Below are 19,744 nucleotides of genomic sequence, written 5' to 3'. Positions count from 1 at the left end.
ACTCTCTGTCCTTAATACTTTCAACATAGCAGTCATTCAATAAATAATTGTTTAATAAATTAATGGCATACCCTCATAATTCTAGTGATTGGGGAGTTGTATGAACATTTAGAGAAAAATGGCCTATCTTATTTTATTTTTATTATTAATTAATGTATTTATTTTTGAGACAGAGTTTCACTCTTGTTGCCCAGGCTGGAGTGCAATGGCATGATCTCGGCTCACTGCAACCTCCACCTCCCGGGTTCAAGTGATTTTCCTGCCTCAGCCTCCTGAGTAGCTGGGACTACAGGCACCTGCCACCATGCCCAGCTAACTTTTGTATTTTTAGTAGAGACAGGGTTTCACCATTTTGGCCAGGGTGGTCTTGAACTCCAGGTCATCCACCCGCCTTGGCCTCCCAAAGTGGTGGGATATTTCCATATTAGTTGAAATGTGGAAGCAGCATGTTTTAAAAACTCTGCTGTGATATTACAGCCAACCAGGCCTTCTCCTTTGTTTCTTCTCACTCAGCAATCATTTACTGAATTTGCTTACTCTTTGTTTACTAGGTGGTGTTAGGTTCTGTGAACACAGGGAAGAATATGACATAGACCCTGTCTTCCTGGAAATTTTATGGTCCTTTCTAACACAGTCACTGCTGTGCCTTGCACTCTGCTTGTAGTCAGTCTCTTCCCATTCCTTTGCTCTTCTAAACTAGAATTTACTTGGGACTTGGGTATTGTTAATGGCTTTAAGACATTTATCTTCTCCTACTTTGTGATCATTATCAGTTATACTCATTGATTTATGGTTTTTATTTAAAAATCATTTATATATATAAATATAACCTGTTGGTTGAGAAAAACTTCAAATATCACTGAAATGTGTAAACTAAAAAGAAATTAGTGACGTGTGTGTGTCTGTGTGTAAGCATGTAGTCAGGTAATGGCAGAGCTGAAACCAGCATCAAACTTACTTCCATTTGGGGCTTTTTCCATTATACCATGCTATTTTCAAGACTTACTACTCTCCTTCTTCCACCATTGCTTTTTACCACCAGGTCTTGCTACAACCAGATATTTCATGGTAAATTTAGAAATTTATCAGCCTGGCATATTAATAAAGAGTAAGAGTCTTATGCCAAATCTTAGGCAAAGGCGTGAGAATGATATAATGAACCTTGAGGACCTGGGGGGAAAGGTTGGGAGAGGGACAAGGGATAGAAAACTACATATGGGGCCGGGAGCGGTGACTCTTGTCTGTAATCCCAGCACTTTGGGAGGCCGAGGCAGGTGGATCATAAGGTCAAGAGATTGAGACCATCCTGGCCAACATGGTGAAACCCCGTCTCTACTAAAAATACAAAAATTAGCTGGGTGTGGTGGCACGTGCCTGTAGTCCCAGCTACTCTGGAGGCTGAGGCAGGAGAATTGCTTGAACCCAGGAGGCGGAGGTTGCAGTGAGCCAAGATCATGCCACTGTACTCCAGCCTGGCAGCAGAGCGAGACTCCATCTCAAAAAAGAGCAACAACAACAAAAAACTACATATGGGGTACAGTGTATAATGCTCAGATGACAGGTGTTCCAAAATCCCAGAAATCACCTGTAAAAAAAACTTATCCATGTAACCAAAAACCACCTGTACCCCAAAAACTCTTGAAATAATTTTTTTAAAAAAAGATTAAGAGTCTACAGGGCTGTACAGGATAGCAGGGAGCTTCACAGGTTCTTTCCTCCTCCCCTCCCCCTCCTCTTCCCTCCCCTCCTCTTTCCTTTCCTTTCTTTTTTTTCTTTTCTAGCTATCTTTCTTTTTTTTTTTTTTTAGATGCAGTCTCCCTCTGTCACTCAGGCTGGAGTAGTGCAATCTTGGCTCACTGCAACCTCTGCCTCCAAGGTTCAAGAGATTCTCCTGCCTCAGCCTCCTGAGTAGTTCGGACTACAGGCGCATGCCACCACACCTGCCTAATTTTTGTATTTTTTAGTAGAGACGGGGTTTCACCGTGTTGGCCAGAATGGTCTTGAATTCCTGACCTCAGGTGATCTGCGCACCTCTGCCTCCCAAAGTGCTGGGATTACAGATGTAAGCCACCGTGCCCCACACCCCACAGGTTGTTTCTAATGCATGGATAACTAACCTAATTTCTCTATATGACATTTATGTTTGTGTCCTTTTCACTTGTTAAATTATTCTGTTTTGTTCTTTAGGTTCATGGGTGTGTGTGTTCATCAAGGACAATTGCATGCACTTACAGAGGTAAGACATCAGTAAGTGTTGAAGTAACGTATTTGCCTTAGTTTCAGCATTTATAGTTCCATAGTAAGTGTTGCTTGCATATATAAACAAAATGTATGTGCATTTCTGTTTATGCAAAAATGGCAGTGTTAATAATGCTTTCTTCTGTTGCCTGGGAACAATGGCAGTATTTCTTTATACATATATATATACCTTAAGTTCTGGGGTACATGTGCAGAATGGGCAGTATTTCTTAATATCCTTGTATTCCCTCATAATACTTGGTGAATACTCTGAGAATATGAGTGCTCAAGTATTAAAGTATTAAACTGGCTCTTGCTGCCCAGGTATGACTCCCTCCTGAGTCAAGGGATGACAGCACTTGACTGCAAACTCCCTATGGCAACAAATTACCAGACCACCTGGTAATGTTTGGTGTCCGGATCTAGAATTCCACAGTCCCTGCTGTTATTTCCTGATTGGTCGTATTACTTGTTGGAATCAGTTTGTATCTTCATTCTCATCTCATTTCCAGCCTCTGCTAGGCAGAATATGTGATAGTCATTATTTATCCTCTGAGGATCAGATAACTCTCTTTAGAGCAAATTCAGGTGCCGAGTTATCAGCTGCAGACCTTGCTTGGGTGCTCCTTGGAAACACAGATTCCTGGAATCTTCTAGGTTTAATAGGTTTGTATAAGGCCTATTACATCTATATTTTTAAAAGTTCCTCAGATTATTTCATGAGCATCTAGATTTGAGAATCTGTGTTTTAGATTCTTTTCACATTCCTCCTTGAGAAGCAATTACCAAAGTACAAAGTGAAGAAACTTAGGAAGGAGAGTTGTTGAACAGAATTTGCAAGAGTATTGGTTTTGTACTGGCTTGGTATCTGGTCTTAGTCCTTAATATCTTATGAAAGAGGATCCCATGTGCCTCAGTCTCTCTCTCTTCTCAGTTACTGAAGGCACTAGAATGTGGAATGTGTGCAGCTATGCCCTGTCTCTTAAATGGAAAGCCAAAGAAGGCAGAATGGTGAAGAGGTTAAGAGCATGGCCTCTGAAGTCTTGATTGCATAGGTTTGAATCTCTCTGTATCTCAAAGTTTCCATCTGTATAATGGGAATAATAATAATTAATGATAATGCCTGCCCCATGGAGTTTAGGTAAAGAAGAAGACCAAGAGCTGAGCCCTAGAGTATTTAAATTTTAAATGTCTAGAGAAGGCCGGGTGCTATAGCTCACACCGTAATTCCATTGCTTTGGGAGTCTGAGGTGAGAGGATTACCTGAGATCAAGATTTCAAGACCAACCTGGGCAATGTAGCGAGACTCTATCTCTAAAAAAAAAAAAAATTAAAAATTAGCTGGGTGTGATGGCATGTACCTGTTGTCTTAGTTACTCAGGAGCCTGGGGCAGCAGGATTGCTTGAGCCCAAGAGTTTGAGGCTACAGGGAGCTGTGATTGTGCCACTGCACTTCAGCCTGGGCAACAGAGTGAGACCCTGTCTCTAGATAGATAGATAGATAGATAGATAGATAGATAGATAGATAGATACATACATACATACATACATACAGTGAGACCCTGTCTCTAGATAGATAGATAGATAGATAGATAGATAGATAGATAGATAGATAAATGAAAGTCTGGGGATAAGGGCAGACTGAGAAGGAGCAGTTAGTGAGGTAGGTAGAAAACCAGAAGAGCATGTTGGTCTGCAATGGAAAGGAAAGAGTTTCAAGGAGGGAGTATTAATTGTGGCAAATGCTGTTGATATAATGTTGACCTCACAAGGATGTTGTGAGGATGAAATATAAAATATTTAGTACAGTGCCTGGCATATAGAAATTATTTAATACATGTTAACTCTTTTAACTTTTATTAACAGTAACTAGTCCCTCTTCTGAACTCTGAATTGTTAATATTTTTCATTTTGTACTTAGTTTATACTGCTGTTAGTGTCATTAAATTAGACTTTTTACTGAAGTATAACATATCAGAAAAAGTATACATATGAAAAGTACAGCTCACTAAATTTTTACAAATGAACACACTCATAACCAGCACCCCAGATCAAGAAACATTTCCCATGTATTTCTTTTCTTGGGAGTGAGTCTATAAATTCTTCAAAGATAAAGTTCTCGCCTTCCTTCTATCTACCAGAGTTCTGACGCTAATAAGCGTAAAAGTATTTGTTGCATTCCCTGCATATGTGATTGTTCTCTGAAATGTGAATTCATTGAAAGGGCTGGTATGTTAGTTTTGCTGACAGAGAAGAACATCCTTTAAAATCTGTGTTAAGTTGCATGTTTTAAAGCAGGATGTGGTGGAAATAACAGTAATGGGTGATCATAATGCAATATTCTCTTGGCCATGTTGCACTTAATCTGCTGCTTGCTAGCTTGTTTATAGCCATATACAACATACAATGTATACTTTATGAAACAGTATTTATTGCCAGTCTTTCCAGAAGCATTGAGATTTTGACATAGCTTATGATATTAGTAATTTTTAATATGATGTTAATAGACCGATGGTGATGAAGCCCAAATAGCCAAATGCTCTTGGTTATTTTTAGAAGGGGATCAGCAAAGGCCTTGATGGCATAGGTCTTTGGAGACTTCTAGGTTTAATTGCCTTATAATTTGACTTGGCAGCACAACTATATGGTAAGGATCATAAAAAATAAATTATTAATAATATCTAGCACAGTCCTTGAAACTTAGATGGCATTCAGTAAATACTTCTCAGTTGGTGGAATGCTTGTCCTCCAAAGTAATGTGAGTACCATTACTCATTTCTCTTCACATTTATTTGTCAATAATTACAGTAGACAAGGATAGCACTCATTAATACCTATAAAACACTGACATTATTAGGAAAAATATTTCTCATATACATTAGTGATCTGGACTTTCCTGGGCTTGAACCATTTCCATGAGTCTTCTTTGTAATTGTAGACATTAATTGAACTTGGAACAGTCAGACAGGTTTTTATTTTGTTTTTGTTTTTAACCTACCTGTAGTAAGGATAGACTCAAGATTTTATTTTTTTTGAGACGGAGTTTCACTTTTGTTGCCCCGGCTGGAGTGCAATGGCTGGATCTCAGCTCACCGCAATCCACCTCCTAGGTTCAAGCAATTCTCCTGCCTCAGCCTCCTGAGTAGTCGGGATTACAGGCATGTGCCACCATGACCAGCTAATTTTGTATTTTTAGTAGAGACGGGGTTTCTCCATGTTGGTCAAATTGGTCTTGAACTCCTGACCTCAGGTGATCCGCCTGCATGGGCCTCCCAAAGTGCTGGAATTACAGGCATGAGCCACCACGCCCGGCCAGCTGAAACAAGTTTTTAAGCAAACTAGTATTTGTTAAAGTGAAAGCGTAGGCTGGGCATAGTAGTTCGTGCCTGTAATCCCAACACTTCCAGAGGCCAAAGTGGGCAGGTGGCTTCAGCTCAGGAATTTGAGACCAACCTGGGCAACATGGCAAAAGCCTGTCTCTACAAAAAATACAGGCCGGGCGCGGTGGCTCAAGCCTGTAATCCCAGCACTTTGGGAGGCCCAGACGGGTGGATCACGAGGTCAGGAGATCGAGACCATCCTGGCTAACACGGTGAAACCCCATCTCTACTAAAAAATACAAAAAACTAGCCGGGCGATGTGGCGGGCGCCTGTAGTCCCAGTTACTCGGGAGGCTGAGGCAGGAGAATGACGTAAACCCGGGAGGCGGAGCTTGCAGTGAGCTGAGATCCGGCCACTGCACTCCAGCCCGGGCTACAAAGCGAGACTCCGTCTCAAAAAAAATAAAAAATAAAAAACAATTAGTCAGTTGTGGTAGCATGCACCTGTAGTCCCAGCTATTGGAGAGGCTGAGGTAGGAGGATCACCTGAGCCCAGGAAGTTGAGGCTGCAGTGAACCATAATTGCACTACTGTATTCCAGCCTTGGTGACAGAGCAAGACCCTGTCTCAAAAAATATATAGTGAAAACGGTTTGGTGAAAGGTCACATGAAACCTTTTAAATTTAATGAGTTGAAATAAGAATCTGGATTGAGGCTGGGTGCAGTGGCTCATGCCTATAATCCCAACACTTTTAGGAGGTGGAGGCAGAAGGATTGCTTGAGGCCATGATTTTGAAACCAGTGTTGGCAAGGTAGTGAGACCCAGACTCTACAAAAAATTAAAAAATTGGCCAGATGTGGTGATACACACCTATAGTCTCAGCTACTTGGGAGGCTGAGACAGGATGATTGCTTGAGCCCAGGAGGTTGAAGGTTGACAGTGCAGTGAACCATGATTGTACCACTGCACTCCAGCCTGAGCAACAGAGAGAGACCTCTAAAAAAAAAAAAAAAAAAATAGGAATGTACCATAAGTATGTCTTTCATTCTGTCTTTCTTTCATAAGACCTAACCATGTCTTTCACTTAGTCACAAGTATCAGGGAAGTGTAAATCTTTGGTTTTTTTAGACAGAAAATAGAATTCTGTGTATTGGTTAGCTGTTGCCCTCCAGCCACAAAACCTCAAAAGCATACAATAAATGTTTATTTCTCATACATTTCCAGGGTTAGCTGAACTGAGTGGGGCTAGATTGGGCAGTTGTGCTGATCTCACTTAGGCTCACGCATGCATTTGCAGGTCAGCTGGTGGTCTGCTCTAGGCTGGGATTTGCTGGGAGAGCTTTGCTCTAGCTCATCCTTCTGGGGCCAGTGGGCTAGACTCGACTTGTCCTTTTTAAGATTATACCAGAATAGCAAGAATATATCAGTCCATTTGCAAAACTGCTTTTCATGACTCTCCTTTTGTTCAGATTTGCTTGGTCAACATCCCATTGGACAAAGCAAGTCACATGGTTGAGTCCAGGGGTAGGAAATATGCTCTGCCCTTATCAGGAGTATGCTGCAAAGTTATGTGTCATAAGGTACAGATTCAGTAGGAGGTGAAGAATTGGAACCCTTGACAATCACCCATGCCCTATAAATATCCCAGTCAGCAGATCATAAGTATTTGTGTTTTCTGCCCCATTGGAGGGTGAAGAATTTCTCCCATTTCTTAAACCTTAACAACTATTAGTTATTAAACTCCCACTATGGGCGGAATTCTATGGTTGATACTTTGTATTAACTATAATTCTCACAATGCTATAATCTTATTTCTTCCTTTTTGTGGATGAGAAAACTAAAACTTAGAGAAATTAAGTTACTTCCCCAAAGTAGGATTGCATCCAGGTTCATCTGACTTCAGAGTCCATTTCTATTACAACATGCTGTGCTTAACTGGTTTTTATATTCCTCGCTAAGTGCTAAGCACAAGATCTTATATGTGTAGCATGCATAGTGTTTGTAGAATTCAATTCACTTTTTATGTATTCTGGGTTATTTGGAAAAGATACTTCCTTTCTGGTCATTGGGTATATTAGAATATGTTTGGGAGCAAGTAACAGAAAAAAGTTAAATGGCCTTTAAACAACAAAAGGACTCATATAACTGGAATTTTAGCAGTTTATTAGATTACGTATTGATATAATTCAGTGGTTAAATTGGTGTTGTCCAGAGACCTTATTCTCTTTGCCCTGTCTTTATGTTGTCAATTTCATCCTAAAGATGTCTGTCACTCATAATCAAAAAGTAGCTGCCAAAAACTTACATGGTATATGTTTTCTCTTCTATATCCAAGACGAGTGGGAGGTTGGGATAGAGAAGAGAGAGAGAGAAAGAAAGAGAGGAGAGAAAGAGATGCCTCTGGATAGATTGTGTGTCATTTCAAAGCGCTTTTTCCTTTTAATATTGTTAAGAAAGGCACAGAGAAGGAAATACCATCACAGTCAAGCCATTTGGGAACCTGTTAGTGCAGAACCTCTCAGTGACTAGAAGACTGGGGAATTGGGTAAGGTATATGGTTGTGGAGAGGGATCACTAATGGCAGTACTCTCTAATCAGGGGAGTCAGCATTTGAATTGCTTGGTGAGCAGGATGTTTTGGGGGTCTCTCTTGCCTTTTCTGCCATGAAGAAGACTATCTGGCCAGGTGCAGTGGCTCATGCCTGTAATCCCAGCACTTTGGGAGGCCAAGGCGGGTGGATCACTTGAGGCCAGAAGTTTGAGACCAGCCTGGCCAACATGGTGAAATAAAAAATACAAAAATTATTTTTTGTATTTTTGTCTCTACAAAAAATACAGAAATTAGCCAGGTGTGGGTGGCACATGCCCATGGTCCCAGTTATTCCAGAGGCTGAAGCAGGAGAATCACTTGAACCTGGGAGGTGGAGGTTGCAGTGAGCCGAGATCATGCCACTACACTCTAGCCAACAGAGCTCTAGGAAACAGAGCAAGACTCCTGTCTAAAAAAATAAATAAATAAAATAAATAAACTATTCTTATTTTCTTCTGTGGCAATGAGAACCACTGAGCCAATTCTGCAGTTGCAGAATATTCCTTGTCCTAGTCGAGGTGATTCGGTCTTTTTACAACAGAGCCACCTCAATCAAGCAGATGTTTGGTACTGAAAGAAATGCTTTTAGCTAAAGGCTATTGCAGAGCGTTTTTTATTCACATAGCCCTGATCCTGCTGTCACTCCCTATTCCCACACAACCATACATCTTCTTTCTTTATTAAGAGTATTAGCCGGGCATGGTGGCTCACGCCTGTAATCCCAGCACTTTGGGAGGTCAAGGCGGGCGGATCACGAGGTCAGGAGATGGAGACCATTCTGGCTAACATGGTGAAACCCCGTCTCTACTAAAAAAAAAAAAAAAAAAAATACAAAAAATCAGCCAGGTATGGTGGTGGGTGTCTGTAGTCCCAGCTACTCAGGAGGCTGAGGCAGGAGAATGGCGTGAACCTGGGAGGCGGAGCTTGCAGTGAGCTGAGATTGCTCCACTGTACTCCAGCCTGGGTGACAGAGAGAGACTCCGTCTCAAAAAAAAAAAAAAAAAAAAAGGAGTATTAGTGACTTTGGAAATTTCTTGTTTATGCGGGTTGATATGTATTGCTTCTGAGTTGGTTTTGTCAGACTTATAAGAAGCCTTATATAATCAAACTTGCATTATTTGTCAGTTTATAAATAATGCATGAGTACCAGGGAACCACTATGCCTGGCCCTTATCATTATTAGAATCCTTGTTCTCAGCCAGGTGCGGTGGCTCACACCTGTAATCCCAGCACTTTGGGAGGCCGAGGTGGGCGGATTACCTGAGGTCAGGAGTTCGAGACCAGCCTGGCCAACATGGTGAAACCCTGTCTCTACTAAAAATACAAAAATTAGCCGGGCGTGGTGGCACATGCCTGTAATATCAGCTACTCAGGAGGCTGAGGCAGGAGAATCACCTGAGCCTGGGAGGCGGTGGTTGCAGTGAGCCGAGATTGTGCCACTGCACTCCAGCCTGGCCAACAGAGTGAGACTCTGTCTCAAAAAAAAAAAAAAGAAAATCCTTGTTCTCCCGTTAGAATCCTTTGTACTTTGGAATTAGTTTTGATTTTTTTCTCATCACTTGAATTTAATCAGTTCCCAGTCTTATCCTGTTTTCTTCTTTGTGATATCTTTCTGATTATTCTTCTCTCTCTTCATTCCAAGGCTATAATATTATTCCATGCCTCAATTCCTATACTTTTTTTTGTTTTGTTTTCTCTTAAGAGTCAAGGTTTTGCTGCTCTGTCACCTAAGATGGAATACAGTGGCATCATCATAGCTTACTGCAGCCTCAAACCCTTGGGCTCAAATGGTCCTCCTGTCTCAGCCTCCTCATTAGCTGGAACTACAGGTGCATGCCACCACACCCAGCTAATTTTTACGTTTTTTGTAGGATGGAGTCTCACTATATCACCCAGGCTGGTCTCGAACTCCTGACCTTAATGGATCCTCCCACCTGGGCCTCCCAAAATGCTGGGATTACAGGTGTGAGCTATCACACCTGACCTCTTTTCTTCATTTTGACATACTACTATCTGAATAATCGTCATCAAGCACACTTGATAATGTGATGCTTCTGTCTAAAAAATTCTCTCTAATCTTGTTTGATAATATGAATCCCTCCTTTAGTTACATGGGTCTTTTTGCTCTCTTCTATACATTCTGGCTTTGGGTATCCCTTCCAAGACTAGGAATGTCCTTATCTCTCTTATCTCCAAGCTGTGTCAAATCCCAGGTTCTCTAATTGGAACTAAGTCTCCTAGATAGGGCCTATAGTAATACCCTGTGTGGCTGGGCCCATAGTACATGCTTAGTGTGTTTGTAGTTGATGGTCTAGTATAGACCCAGCTCTAAGAAAGCTGAATTAGTCCTAGTGGAAAGAGCCAGAAATCAAAAATAATGTGAAGGCCAGGCACAGTGGCTCACACCTGTAATCCTAGCACTTTTGGGAGGCCAAGGCAGATGGATCACTTGAGGTCAGGAGTTCAAAACCAGCCTGGCCAATGTGGTGAAACCCTGTCTCTACTCAAAATACAAAAAAAAAAAAAAAAAAAAAAAAATTAGCCAGACATGGTGGCGGGGGCCTGTAATCCCAGCTACTTGAGAGGCTGAGGCAGCAGAATCGCTTCAACCCTGGGGGCAGAGGCTACAGAGCCGAGATCACACCACTATACTCTAGCCTGGGTGACAGAGTGAGACTCTTGTCTCAAAAAAAAAAAAAAAAAAAAAGAGAGAGAGAGAAAGAAAATGTCACATCTCAAATCCTTTCATAATTAGAAGTTTATTTCACTTAAACTTCTATGTGCAAAAAATATTTCTACAAATACAGTTTGACATATACTTTGCTTTTGGAAAAAGTAATTTTTATTTAATTTTTTTGCTTTGCTCTTTTAGTAATAAAAAACTCTCAAACTGTGGTACATTTCTGTTCTTATTTTTAGTAACTCCCTGTGACATTTGAGAAACAAGAATTTGAGGTTGGCAAGCTAGCCCACAAATAATAGAAGAGTTTATTTAGTTTACTTTATCCTTAAAACAGTTTTTCTCTGACTTGCTTGCTTGCTTTTGGCTCATTTATTCATCCAAAAGATATTTATTTGGCTCCTACCATGTCTGGCACTATTCCAGGTACTGGGAATACAATAATGAACAAATAAAAATCCCTGTCTCACATTTAATTTTTTTCTTTTAAGTTTAACTTTATTTTATTTTTTTTATTTTTGGTAGTGAGAGGGTCTTGTTATGTTGCCCAGGCTGGTCCTGGGCTCAAGTGATCCTCCCATCTTGGCCTCTCAAAGCACTGGGACTACAGGCATGAGCCACTGTACCCAGCTGGAATTTATATTTTAATCAGCAGGGGGGTGGGCAGAGGAGTTAAATTAAACAAGGAAACAAATTGTAATATATATGATGTTAAGTGCTAGGTGGTTTACAATTTTTTTTTTTTGAGACGTGGTCTCGCTCTGCTGCCCAGGCTGGAGTGCAATGGTGCGATCTCGGCTCACTGCAACCTCTGCCTCCCGGGTTCAAGCAATTCTCCTGCCTTAGCCTCCCAAGTAGCTGGGATTACAGGGACCCACCACCAGGCCCGGCTAATTTTTGTATTTTTAGTAGAGACGAGGTTTCACCATGTTGGTCAGGCTGGTCTCAAACTCCTGACCTCGTGATCCGCCCACCTCGGCCTCCCAAAGTGCTGGGATTATAGGCGTGAGCCACCGCACCCGGCAGAAGATTACAATTTTCAACATGTAGACAGGGAAGGCATCACAAAAGAGGCTAAAATTTAAGAAGGTGGGCCGGGTGTGGTGGCTCACAAAAAAAAAAAAAAATTTAAGAAGGTGACGGAACTAGTTGTGTGGATATGAAAGTGTTGTAGGTAGTTGGAATAGTATGTGCAAAGGCGTAGAGGCAGAAGTGTGCCTGGTCTGGTTGAATAACTCCAAGGTGGGTGATGTGACTGCAGTGGAGAGCATGAAGAAAACAGTAGTAGATGGAGTCAGAGACGAAACACTGGCTAGATCAGAGTCTCATATATACTGCTGTAAGAACTTTAGATTTTACTCAGGATGAATTATGAAGTCTTTGGAGGTTTTTGTGACATTCTTTAATGGGATCATCCTGGCTAGTGTTTGGTGAATGACTGAAAAAAGAGAAAGGATGAAAGCAGGAAAACCAGTTAAGAGACTGTTACAATAAAGTCTGTGCAATAGATAAAGACTGCACAAAAGGTGAGAGTTGATGGTAATGGACCAGAATGATAGCAGTGGAGCTGGGAGTTCTGGATCCATTTTGAAAGTAGAAGAAAAACAAAAAAATAGGCTTTCCTGATGCATTGGCTGTGGGGTATGAGAGGATGAGAGAAGTCAAGGATAGGCCGGGTGCGGTGGCTCAAGCCTGTAATCCCAGCACTTTGGAAGGCCGAGACGGGTGGATCACGAGGTCAGGAGATCGAGACCATCCTGGCTAACACGGTGAAACCCCGTCTCTACTGAAAAAATACAAAAAAACTAGCCGGGCGAGGTGGCGGGCGCCTGTAGTCCCAGCTACTCCGGAGGCTGAGGCAGGAGAATGGCGTAAACCCGGGAGGCGGAGCTTGCAGTGAGCTGAGATCCGGCCACTGCACTCCAGCCCTGGCTACAGAGCGAGACTCCGTCTCAAAAAAAAAAAAAAAAAAAAAGAGAGAAGTCAAGGATAACTCTGAGGTTTTTGGCCTGAACACCTAAAAAAATAGAGTTGCCATTAATGGAGATGGGGAAGACTATAGGAGGTACACAATGGGAGATGACCAAGAGGTCATTTTTGAATAGGTTCAGTTTGAGATATTTATTGAACATTCCAGTTGAGATATCTTCATAGAGTACTGGTGTCTGAAGGAGTACTCTGAGTGATACCTTCCTTATTCATATCCTGTTTATCAACATTTTCATTAGAGAGTGTTTCATTGATTTGGAAGGAGGCATTTTTCAACTGCTCTATTATGTCCTGAGTAACAAAAATAAAAAAAATCACTAAGTGATTTTTCATAGTAAATGTTTTCTATGTGCTAGGGTCTGCTAAGCCTTTTTTGCTCCCTCTCAATATATATTATTTAATTAGCATGCAATCCTATGAAATAGGTAATATTTTTCCCATTTTACAGATGACAAATCTGAGGCTCAGAAAGAGATTAAGTTAGCTAAAGTCTCGTAGCTGAGCTAGGATTTAAATCAAGTTTTGGCTGACTATAATCCTGTACTTACAGGTTTATAGATTTTGAGCTCCTTGTGCTTGGCTATTGTTCACTGCTGAATTGTCAGTAACTGGAACATAAAGGCATGCAATAAATATTTGTTGGGTAAATGGAAAATGGATAAATGAGTACTCCTTCCCAACACTTGAGCTTTTAACAGTAAACTGTTAGCTGCAAAGATATCTGCCTCTTTCAAGGTCGTTTTGGCCATCCATTTGATGAATCTCTTTACAGCATTGGTAGTATGAGGACAGCAGAAGGATTTAGAAAGTTCTTCAGAGGATTTCTAGCTAATCTTTCTCCTAATCCCTTCATGATTGTTAAACTAGTGCGACAGTTGAATTCACAGAGTTCTTTTTGAGTTTAGGCTAGATGTGTTTCTAATAGATTTGCCAAGTGTAATTTTCGTAACTTGATGAGTGGTATCATTCCCAGGACTTGGTTCTATGTTGGCTCCTGGGAGCTGTTCCAACTTTGGAATCTGTAGCAAGTAGGACCATGGAAGGAGGGTGTCCTGATATACCTCTCACACCTTGCTACTATACTCTTTCTGTATTTACTTTCTTTTTCTCTTTATGTGGTTTTTTCTTGTTATCCTGGTCACCATTATTTGCTTAGATAATAATTTCTTAGATCAGTGGTTTCCAGAGTCAATCATAGGCATTTATTTCCTTACTTGCTCATTTTAGCTTATATCAGTGCAATTGCTTGTGTCTGTTTCCTACTTAACAAATAATTATTAAGCAGGTACTGTGTCAAGGGCTAGTTTAGTGAACTTCAAAAAATGAGAAGCTGTTCTAGGATAGTGGCAGAATGATTGTGTAAAATCTTCTGTAATACTAGTCACAAGTGGCTGCTCAATAAATGTTTGTTAAATGAATTAATAACTTGCAAAAGTATTAATACAGTGCTTGACTCTTCTACAAATGATAGTTTCCTTTTCCTTTATCCCTAATCTATCCCTTTTCCAAATCTTATCAATCACCATGTCCTGTTCATCTTACCTCTTTACTGTCTTGAACTATTTATCTTACACCATTCCTTCTGCCATCATCATCTCTTGCCATAACCTTTTAACTAGTCTCTCTGTCAGTCTTGTTTCACACTTTAAATCTATAGTCTATATTGCCAGCTGGAGTGGTCCTGAAATACAAATCTTTTTTTGTTTGTTTTGAATCATCTTAGCCATTTTTAAGTATATAGTTCAGTAGTTAGTATTAAGTATTTTCACATTGTTGTGCAACAGATCTCCAGACCTTTTTCTTTTCTTTCTTTTTTGAAACGGAATTTCGCTCTTGCTGTCCAGGCTGGAGTGCAATGGCGCGATCTTGGCTCACCGCAACCTCCGCCTCCCAGGTTTAAGCAATTCTTCTGCCTCAGCCTCCCAAGTAGCTGGGTTTACAGGCATGCACCACCACGCCCAGCTAATTTTATATTTTCAGTAGAGACAGGTTTTCTCCATGTTGGTCTCAAACTCCTGACCTCAGGTGATCCTCCCGCCTTGACCTCCCAAGGTGCTGGGATTACAGGCATGAGCCACCGCGCCTGGCCGTTTTTTCTTTTTTTAAGAAAGAAGCAGAGTCTTGCTCTGTTGCCCAGGCTGGAGTTCATAGTGCATTACAGCCACAAATTCTCAGGCTCAAGCAGTCCTCCTGCCTTAGCCTCCCATGTAACAGGGACAGTAGCTACAGTACCAGGCCAGATCTTGTTTTGTTGTTGTGGTGGTTGTTGTTGTTGAGACAGAGTCTCACTTTGTCACCCAGGCTGGAGTGCAGTGGCACAATCTTGGCTCACTGCAACAACCTCTGCCTCCTGGGTTCAAGCGATTCTCCTGCCTCAGCCTCCTGAGTAGCTGGCATTACAGGCATGCACCACCACACCCGGCTAATTTTTTGTATTTTGTAGTGGAAACAGGGTTTCACCATGTTGCCCGGGCTGGTCTTGAACTCCTGAGCTCAGGTGATCTGCCCGCCTCGGCCTCCCAAAGTGCTGGGATTACAGGCGTGAGCCACTGCGTCTGGCTGCCGGATCTTTTTCATCTTTTTTTAATTGTTATTGTTTCAAAAATAAGATGGGTCTCACTCTATCACCCAGGCTGGAATGCAGTGGAGTGATCATGGCTTACTGCAGTCTTCATTTCCCAAGCTCAAGTGATCCTCCTGTCTCAACCTTTCAAGTAGCTGGTACTACAGGCATGTGCCACCACATCTGGCTAATTTTTTATTTTTTGTAGATATGAGGTCTCGCTGTGTTGCCCAGGCTGGTCTCAAACTCCTGGGCTCAAGCAATCCTCCCACCTTGTTCTAAAGTGCTGGGAGTATAGAAGTGAGCCACTATGGCTGGCCTTTTTCATCTTGTGAAACAAACTCTATACCCATTAAACAACGACTGCTAATTTCTCCCTCTTCCCAGATCCTGGTAACAACCATTCTATTTTCTTTTTTACTTTTGAGACAGGGTCTCGCTGTTACCCAGGCACCCAGGCTGGAGTGCCGTGGTGTGATCTTGGCTGCCTGCAACCTCCACCTCCCAGGCTCAAGCGATTCTCCCACCTCAGCCTCCCAAGTAGCTAGGACTACAGCCGTGCATCACCATGCCCAGCTAATTTTTTTTTTTTTTTTTTTTTTTGTATTTTTTGTAGAGATGGGGTTTCATCATGTTGCCCAGGCTGGTCTCGAACTCCTGAGCTCAGGCAATTCGCCCACCTCAGCCTCCTAAAGTGCTGGGATTTACAGGCATGAGCCACCACACCCAGCCTATACTTTCAGTTTCTATGAATTTGACTAATTTTGATACCTCATATAAGTGGAATCATATGGTATTTGTCTTTTGGGGATTGCATTATTTCACTTACCATAATGTCCACAAGGTTCATCCATGTTGTTGCATGTGATAGTATTTTCTTCCTTTTTATGGCTGCATAAATATTTTATTGTATGTATATACCATACTTTGTTTATCCATTCATGGGTCGATGAACATTTGTGTTGCTTTCACCTCTTGGATAGTGTAAATTATGCTGCTATGAACATGGGTATGCAAATATCTCTTTGAAACCCTACTTTCCAGACTTTTGGGTACTTACCCAGAAGTAGGATTGCTGGACTGTATAGTAGTTCTATTTTTAACTTTTTGAGGAACTGCCATTTTTTTTTCTGCAGTTGCACCATTTTACAATCTCACTGACGGTGCATAAGGGTTCCAGTTTCTCCACATCCTCACCAATACTTGTTATTTTCTTTTTTTCTTCTTCTTTTTTTTGATAGTAGCTATCTTAATGGATGTGAGGTGATATCTCATTGTGGTTTGATTTGCATTTCTCATTTGTTGCAAAGACTGTCCTTTCCCAATTGATAGGTGTTTATTTCTGTGCTCTCTATTCCATTACATTGGTCTATATGTCTGTTTTTATGCCAGTACCATTTTGTTTCTCCCTGAAAAAACCCTTCTATGGCTCCTCATTGTCCTCAGGGTAAAGTCAAAACTGATCTTGCTACTGCTTATCTCTGTGGCCTCACTGCTCACTTCTCTTGCCTCTCTGCTCCTGTCTCAACTGTGCGGTACAGCTGTACTGAACCTCTTTCAGTTCCACAAATGGAACATGACCCTTTCCACCTTTGGAGCTCTGCACCAGATTTTTTCTTTGCCCAGAACACACCTCTTCATCGCCCCAGCCCAACCAATTCTGCAGGCCCCAGCTTAGAATTCATTTTCTCTGGGAAGCCTTTTCTGATCTTCCAAGATTAGTTTGGTACCCCTTCTATGTGTTCCCATAATACAATAGAATTTATCTTTGATTTCAGCTGACTGTTCATATGTGTAGATTATAAATTCCTTGAGGTCAGGGATTGTTTTATTTACATTGACATCCTTTGGTTCCTAGCACAGTGCCTGACAAATGGTAGCTGCTTATCATATTTGTTGATTGAATAAATAAATTAACAATCAATGGCATTTCCTGGCTCAAAAACCTTCAGTGATTTCCTCATTGATTAAAGTCTTGGGTGAGATGCAAATATCTGTATTTAAAAAGAAATAAATAAAGTTCTACAAATTATTTTGATTCACAGCTAGAGTTTAAAAATAGAATTCAGGGCCGGGCGCGGTGGCTCAAGCCTGTAATCCCAGCACTTTGGGAGGCCGAGACGGGTGGATCACGAGGTCAGGAGATCGAGACCATCCTGGCTAACACCGTGAAACCCCGTCTCTACTAAAAAATACAAAAAACTAGCCGGGCGAGGTGGCGGGCGCCTGTAGTCCCAGCTACTCGGGAGGCTGAGGCAGGAGAATGGCGTAAACCCGGGAGGCGGAGCTTGCAGTGAGCTGAGATCCGGCCACTGCACTCCAGCCTGGGCTATGATAGAGCGAGACTCCGTCTCAAAAAAAAACCACCGCACTCCAGCCCGGGCGAGAGCGAGACTCCGTCTCAAAAAAAAAAAAAAAAAAAGAAGAAACAATATAGATAAAGAGGCAGGAAAACACAGACCATGTTCAGCACACAATAAGAAATCCAGTTTGCCTGAATTATAGAGTACTTGTTAAAGAAGAGGAGAACTAGGAGAAAAGTAGTATTATGGTAGGGTATAAAGGACTAGAATATCAGGCTGAGTTTATCCTGAATTCTATTTTTTTTTTTTTTTTTTTTTTGAGGCAGAGTCTCACTCTGTCGCCGGGGCTGGAGTGCAGTGGCCGGATCTCAGCTCACTGCAAGCTCCGCCTCCCGGGTTTACGCCATTCTCCTGCCTCAGCCTCCCGAGTAGCTGGGACTACAGGCGCCCGCCACCTCGCCCGGCTAGTTTTTTGTATTTTTTAGTAGAGACGGGGTTTCACGGTGTTAGCCAGGATGGTCTCGATCTCCTGACCTCGTGATCCACCCGTCTCGGCCTCCCAAAGTGCTGGGATTACAGGCTTGAGCCACCGCGCCCGGCCTATATTGTTTCTTCAACCTAGAATATACTCTTTCCCTCTGTCCCATATAAATTATCTTCCCTGGCTGGATGTGGTGGCTCACGCCTGTAATCCCATCTCTTTGGAAGGTCGACGCGGGTGGATCATGATGTCAGGAGTTTGAGACCAGTCTGGCCAACATGGTGAAACCCCATCTCTACTAAAAACACAAAAATTAGCTAGGTGTGGTGGTGCACACCTTTAATCCCAGCTACTGGGGAGGCTGAGGCAGGAGAATTGCTTGAACCCAGGAGGTGGAGGTTGCAGTGAGCCAAGATTGTGCCGCTGCACTCCAGCCTGGGTGACAGAGCAAGACTTCATCTCAAAAAAAAAAAAAAAAAAAAAATCATCTTTCCTTCAAGACCTGGCCTCAAAGTCCACATAAAACCTTTCCTGATTATTTTTCTCGGCTGCATCCTCTCTACCCGCCTCCACTGCCACCACTCATTTGATCAAAGTATTTCCTTCCATTAATCTTCTCCTATATAGAATTTTTGTACCTTTGTTATTACACATTCTTTATTTTATTTTATTTTATTTATTTAGAGACGGAGTTTCACTTTTGTTGCCTAGGCTGGAGTGCAGTGGTGCAATCTCAGCTCACTGCAACCTCCACCTTCTGGTTTCAAGTGATTCTTCTGCCTCAGCCTCCCGAGTACCTGGAATTACAGGCACCCGCCACCATGCCCAGCTAATTTTGTTGTAGAGGCAGGGTTTCACAATATTGGCCAGGCTCGTCTCGAACTCTTGACCTCATGATCCGCCTGCCTCGGTCTCCCAAAGTGCTGGGATTACAGGCGTGAGCCACTGCAGTCAGCCCCATTCTTTCATTTATTAAAGCTTTTTTTGCTTTAACTTCTCTACATAAGTGTACACTCCTAGGGTAGAAGAAACCCAGGCTTTGAGGTCGCAAGGCTTGGATGCAAATCCAGGCTGTACTATTTACTAGCTGAATAATCATAGGCAAGTTATGTAAATTCTCTGGGCCGGCCTAGTGGCTCACACCCATAATCCCAGCACTTTGGGAGGCCGAGGCAGATGGGTCACTTGAGGTCAGGAGTTTGAGACCAGCCTGACCAACATGGTGAAACCCCATCTCTACTAAAAATACAAAGTTAGCCAGGCATGGTGGCACATACCTGTAATCCCAGCTACTTGGGAGGCTGAGGCAGGAGGATTGCTTGAAGCCAGGAGGTGGAGGTTGCAGTGAGCCAAGATGGCGCCATTGCACTCCAGCCTGGGCAACAAGAGCAAAACTCTATCTCAAAAAACAACCAGCCAGGTGCGGTGGCTCATGCCTGTAATCTCAGCACTTTGGGAGGCCAAGGCGGGTGGATCACTTGAGGTCAGGAGTTCGAGACCAGCCTGACCACCAATGTGAAACCTCCGTCTCTACTAAAAATACAAAAATTAGCCGGGCGTGGTGGCAGGGTGGCAGGCGC

General features: G+C 42.2%; 1 protein-coding gene across 2 annotated transcripts in view; it reads left to right on the top strand.

The window, feature by feature from the left end:
• Nucleotides 1-19,744, top strand: part of TESK2 (testis associated actin remodelling kinase 2) — a 159,957-nt gene that overhangs the window by 115,397 nt on the left and 24,816 nt on the right. For both annotated transcript variants that reach the window (XM_030942641.1, XM_010363070.2), the window contains exon 4: nucleotides 2,188-2,236. In XM_030942641.1, the coding sequence (XP_030798501.1) occupies nucleotides 2,188-2,236 (49 nt within the window). The remainder of the gene's footprint in view (nucleotides 1-2,187; nucleotides 2,237-19,744) is intronic.

The sequence above is a fragment of the Rhinopithecus roxellana genome, chromosome 12 (assembly GCF_007565055.1).
Source record: "Rhinopithecus roxellana isolate Shanxi Qingling chromosome 12, ASM756505v1, whole genome shotgun sequence".
Taxonomy (NCBI): domain Eukaryota; kingdom Metazoa; phylum Chordata; class Mammalia; order Primates; family Cercopithecidae; genus Rhinopithecus; species Rhinopithecus roxellana.
This window is presented reverse-complemented; position numbering and strand designations above follow the sequence as displayed.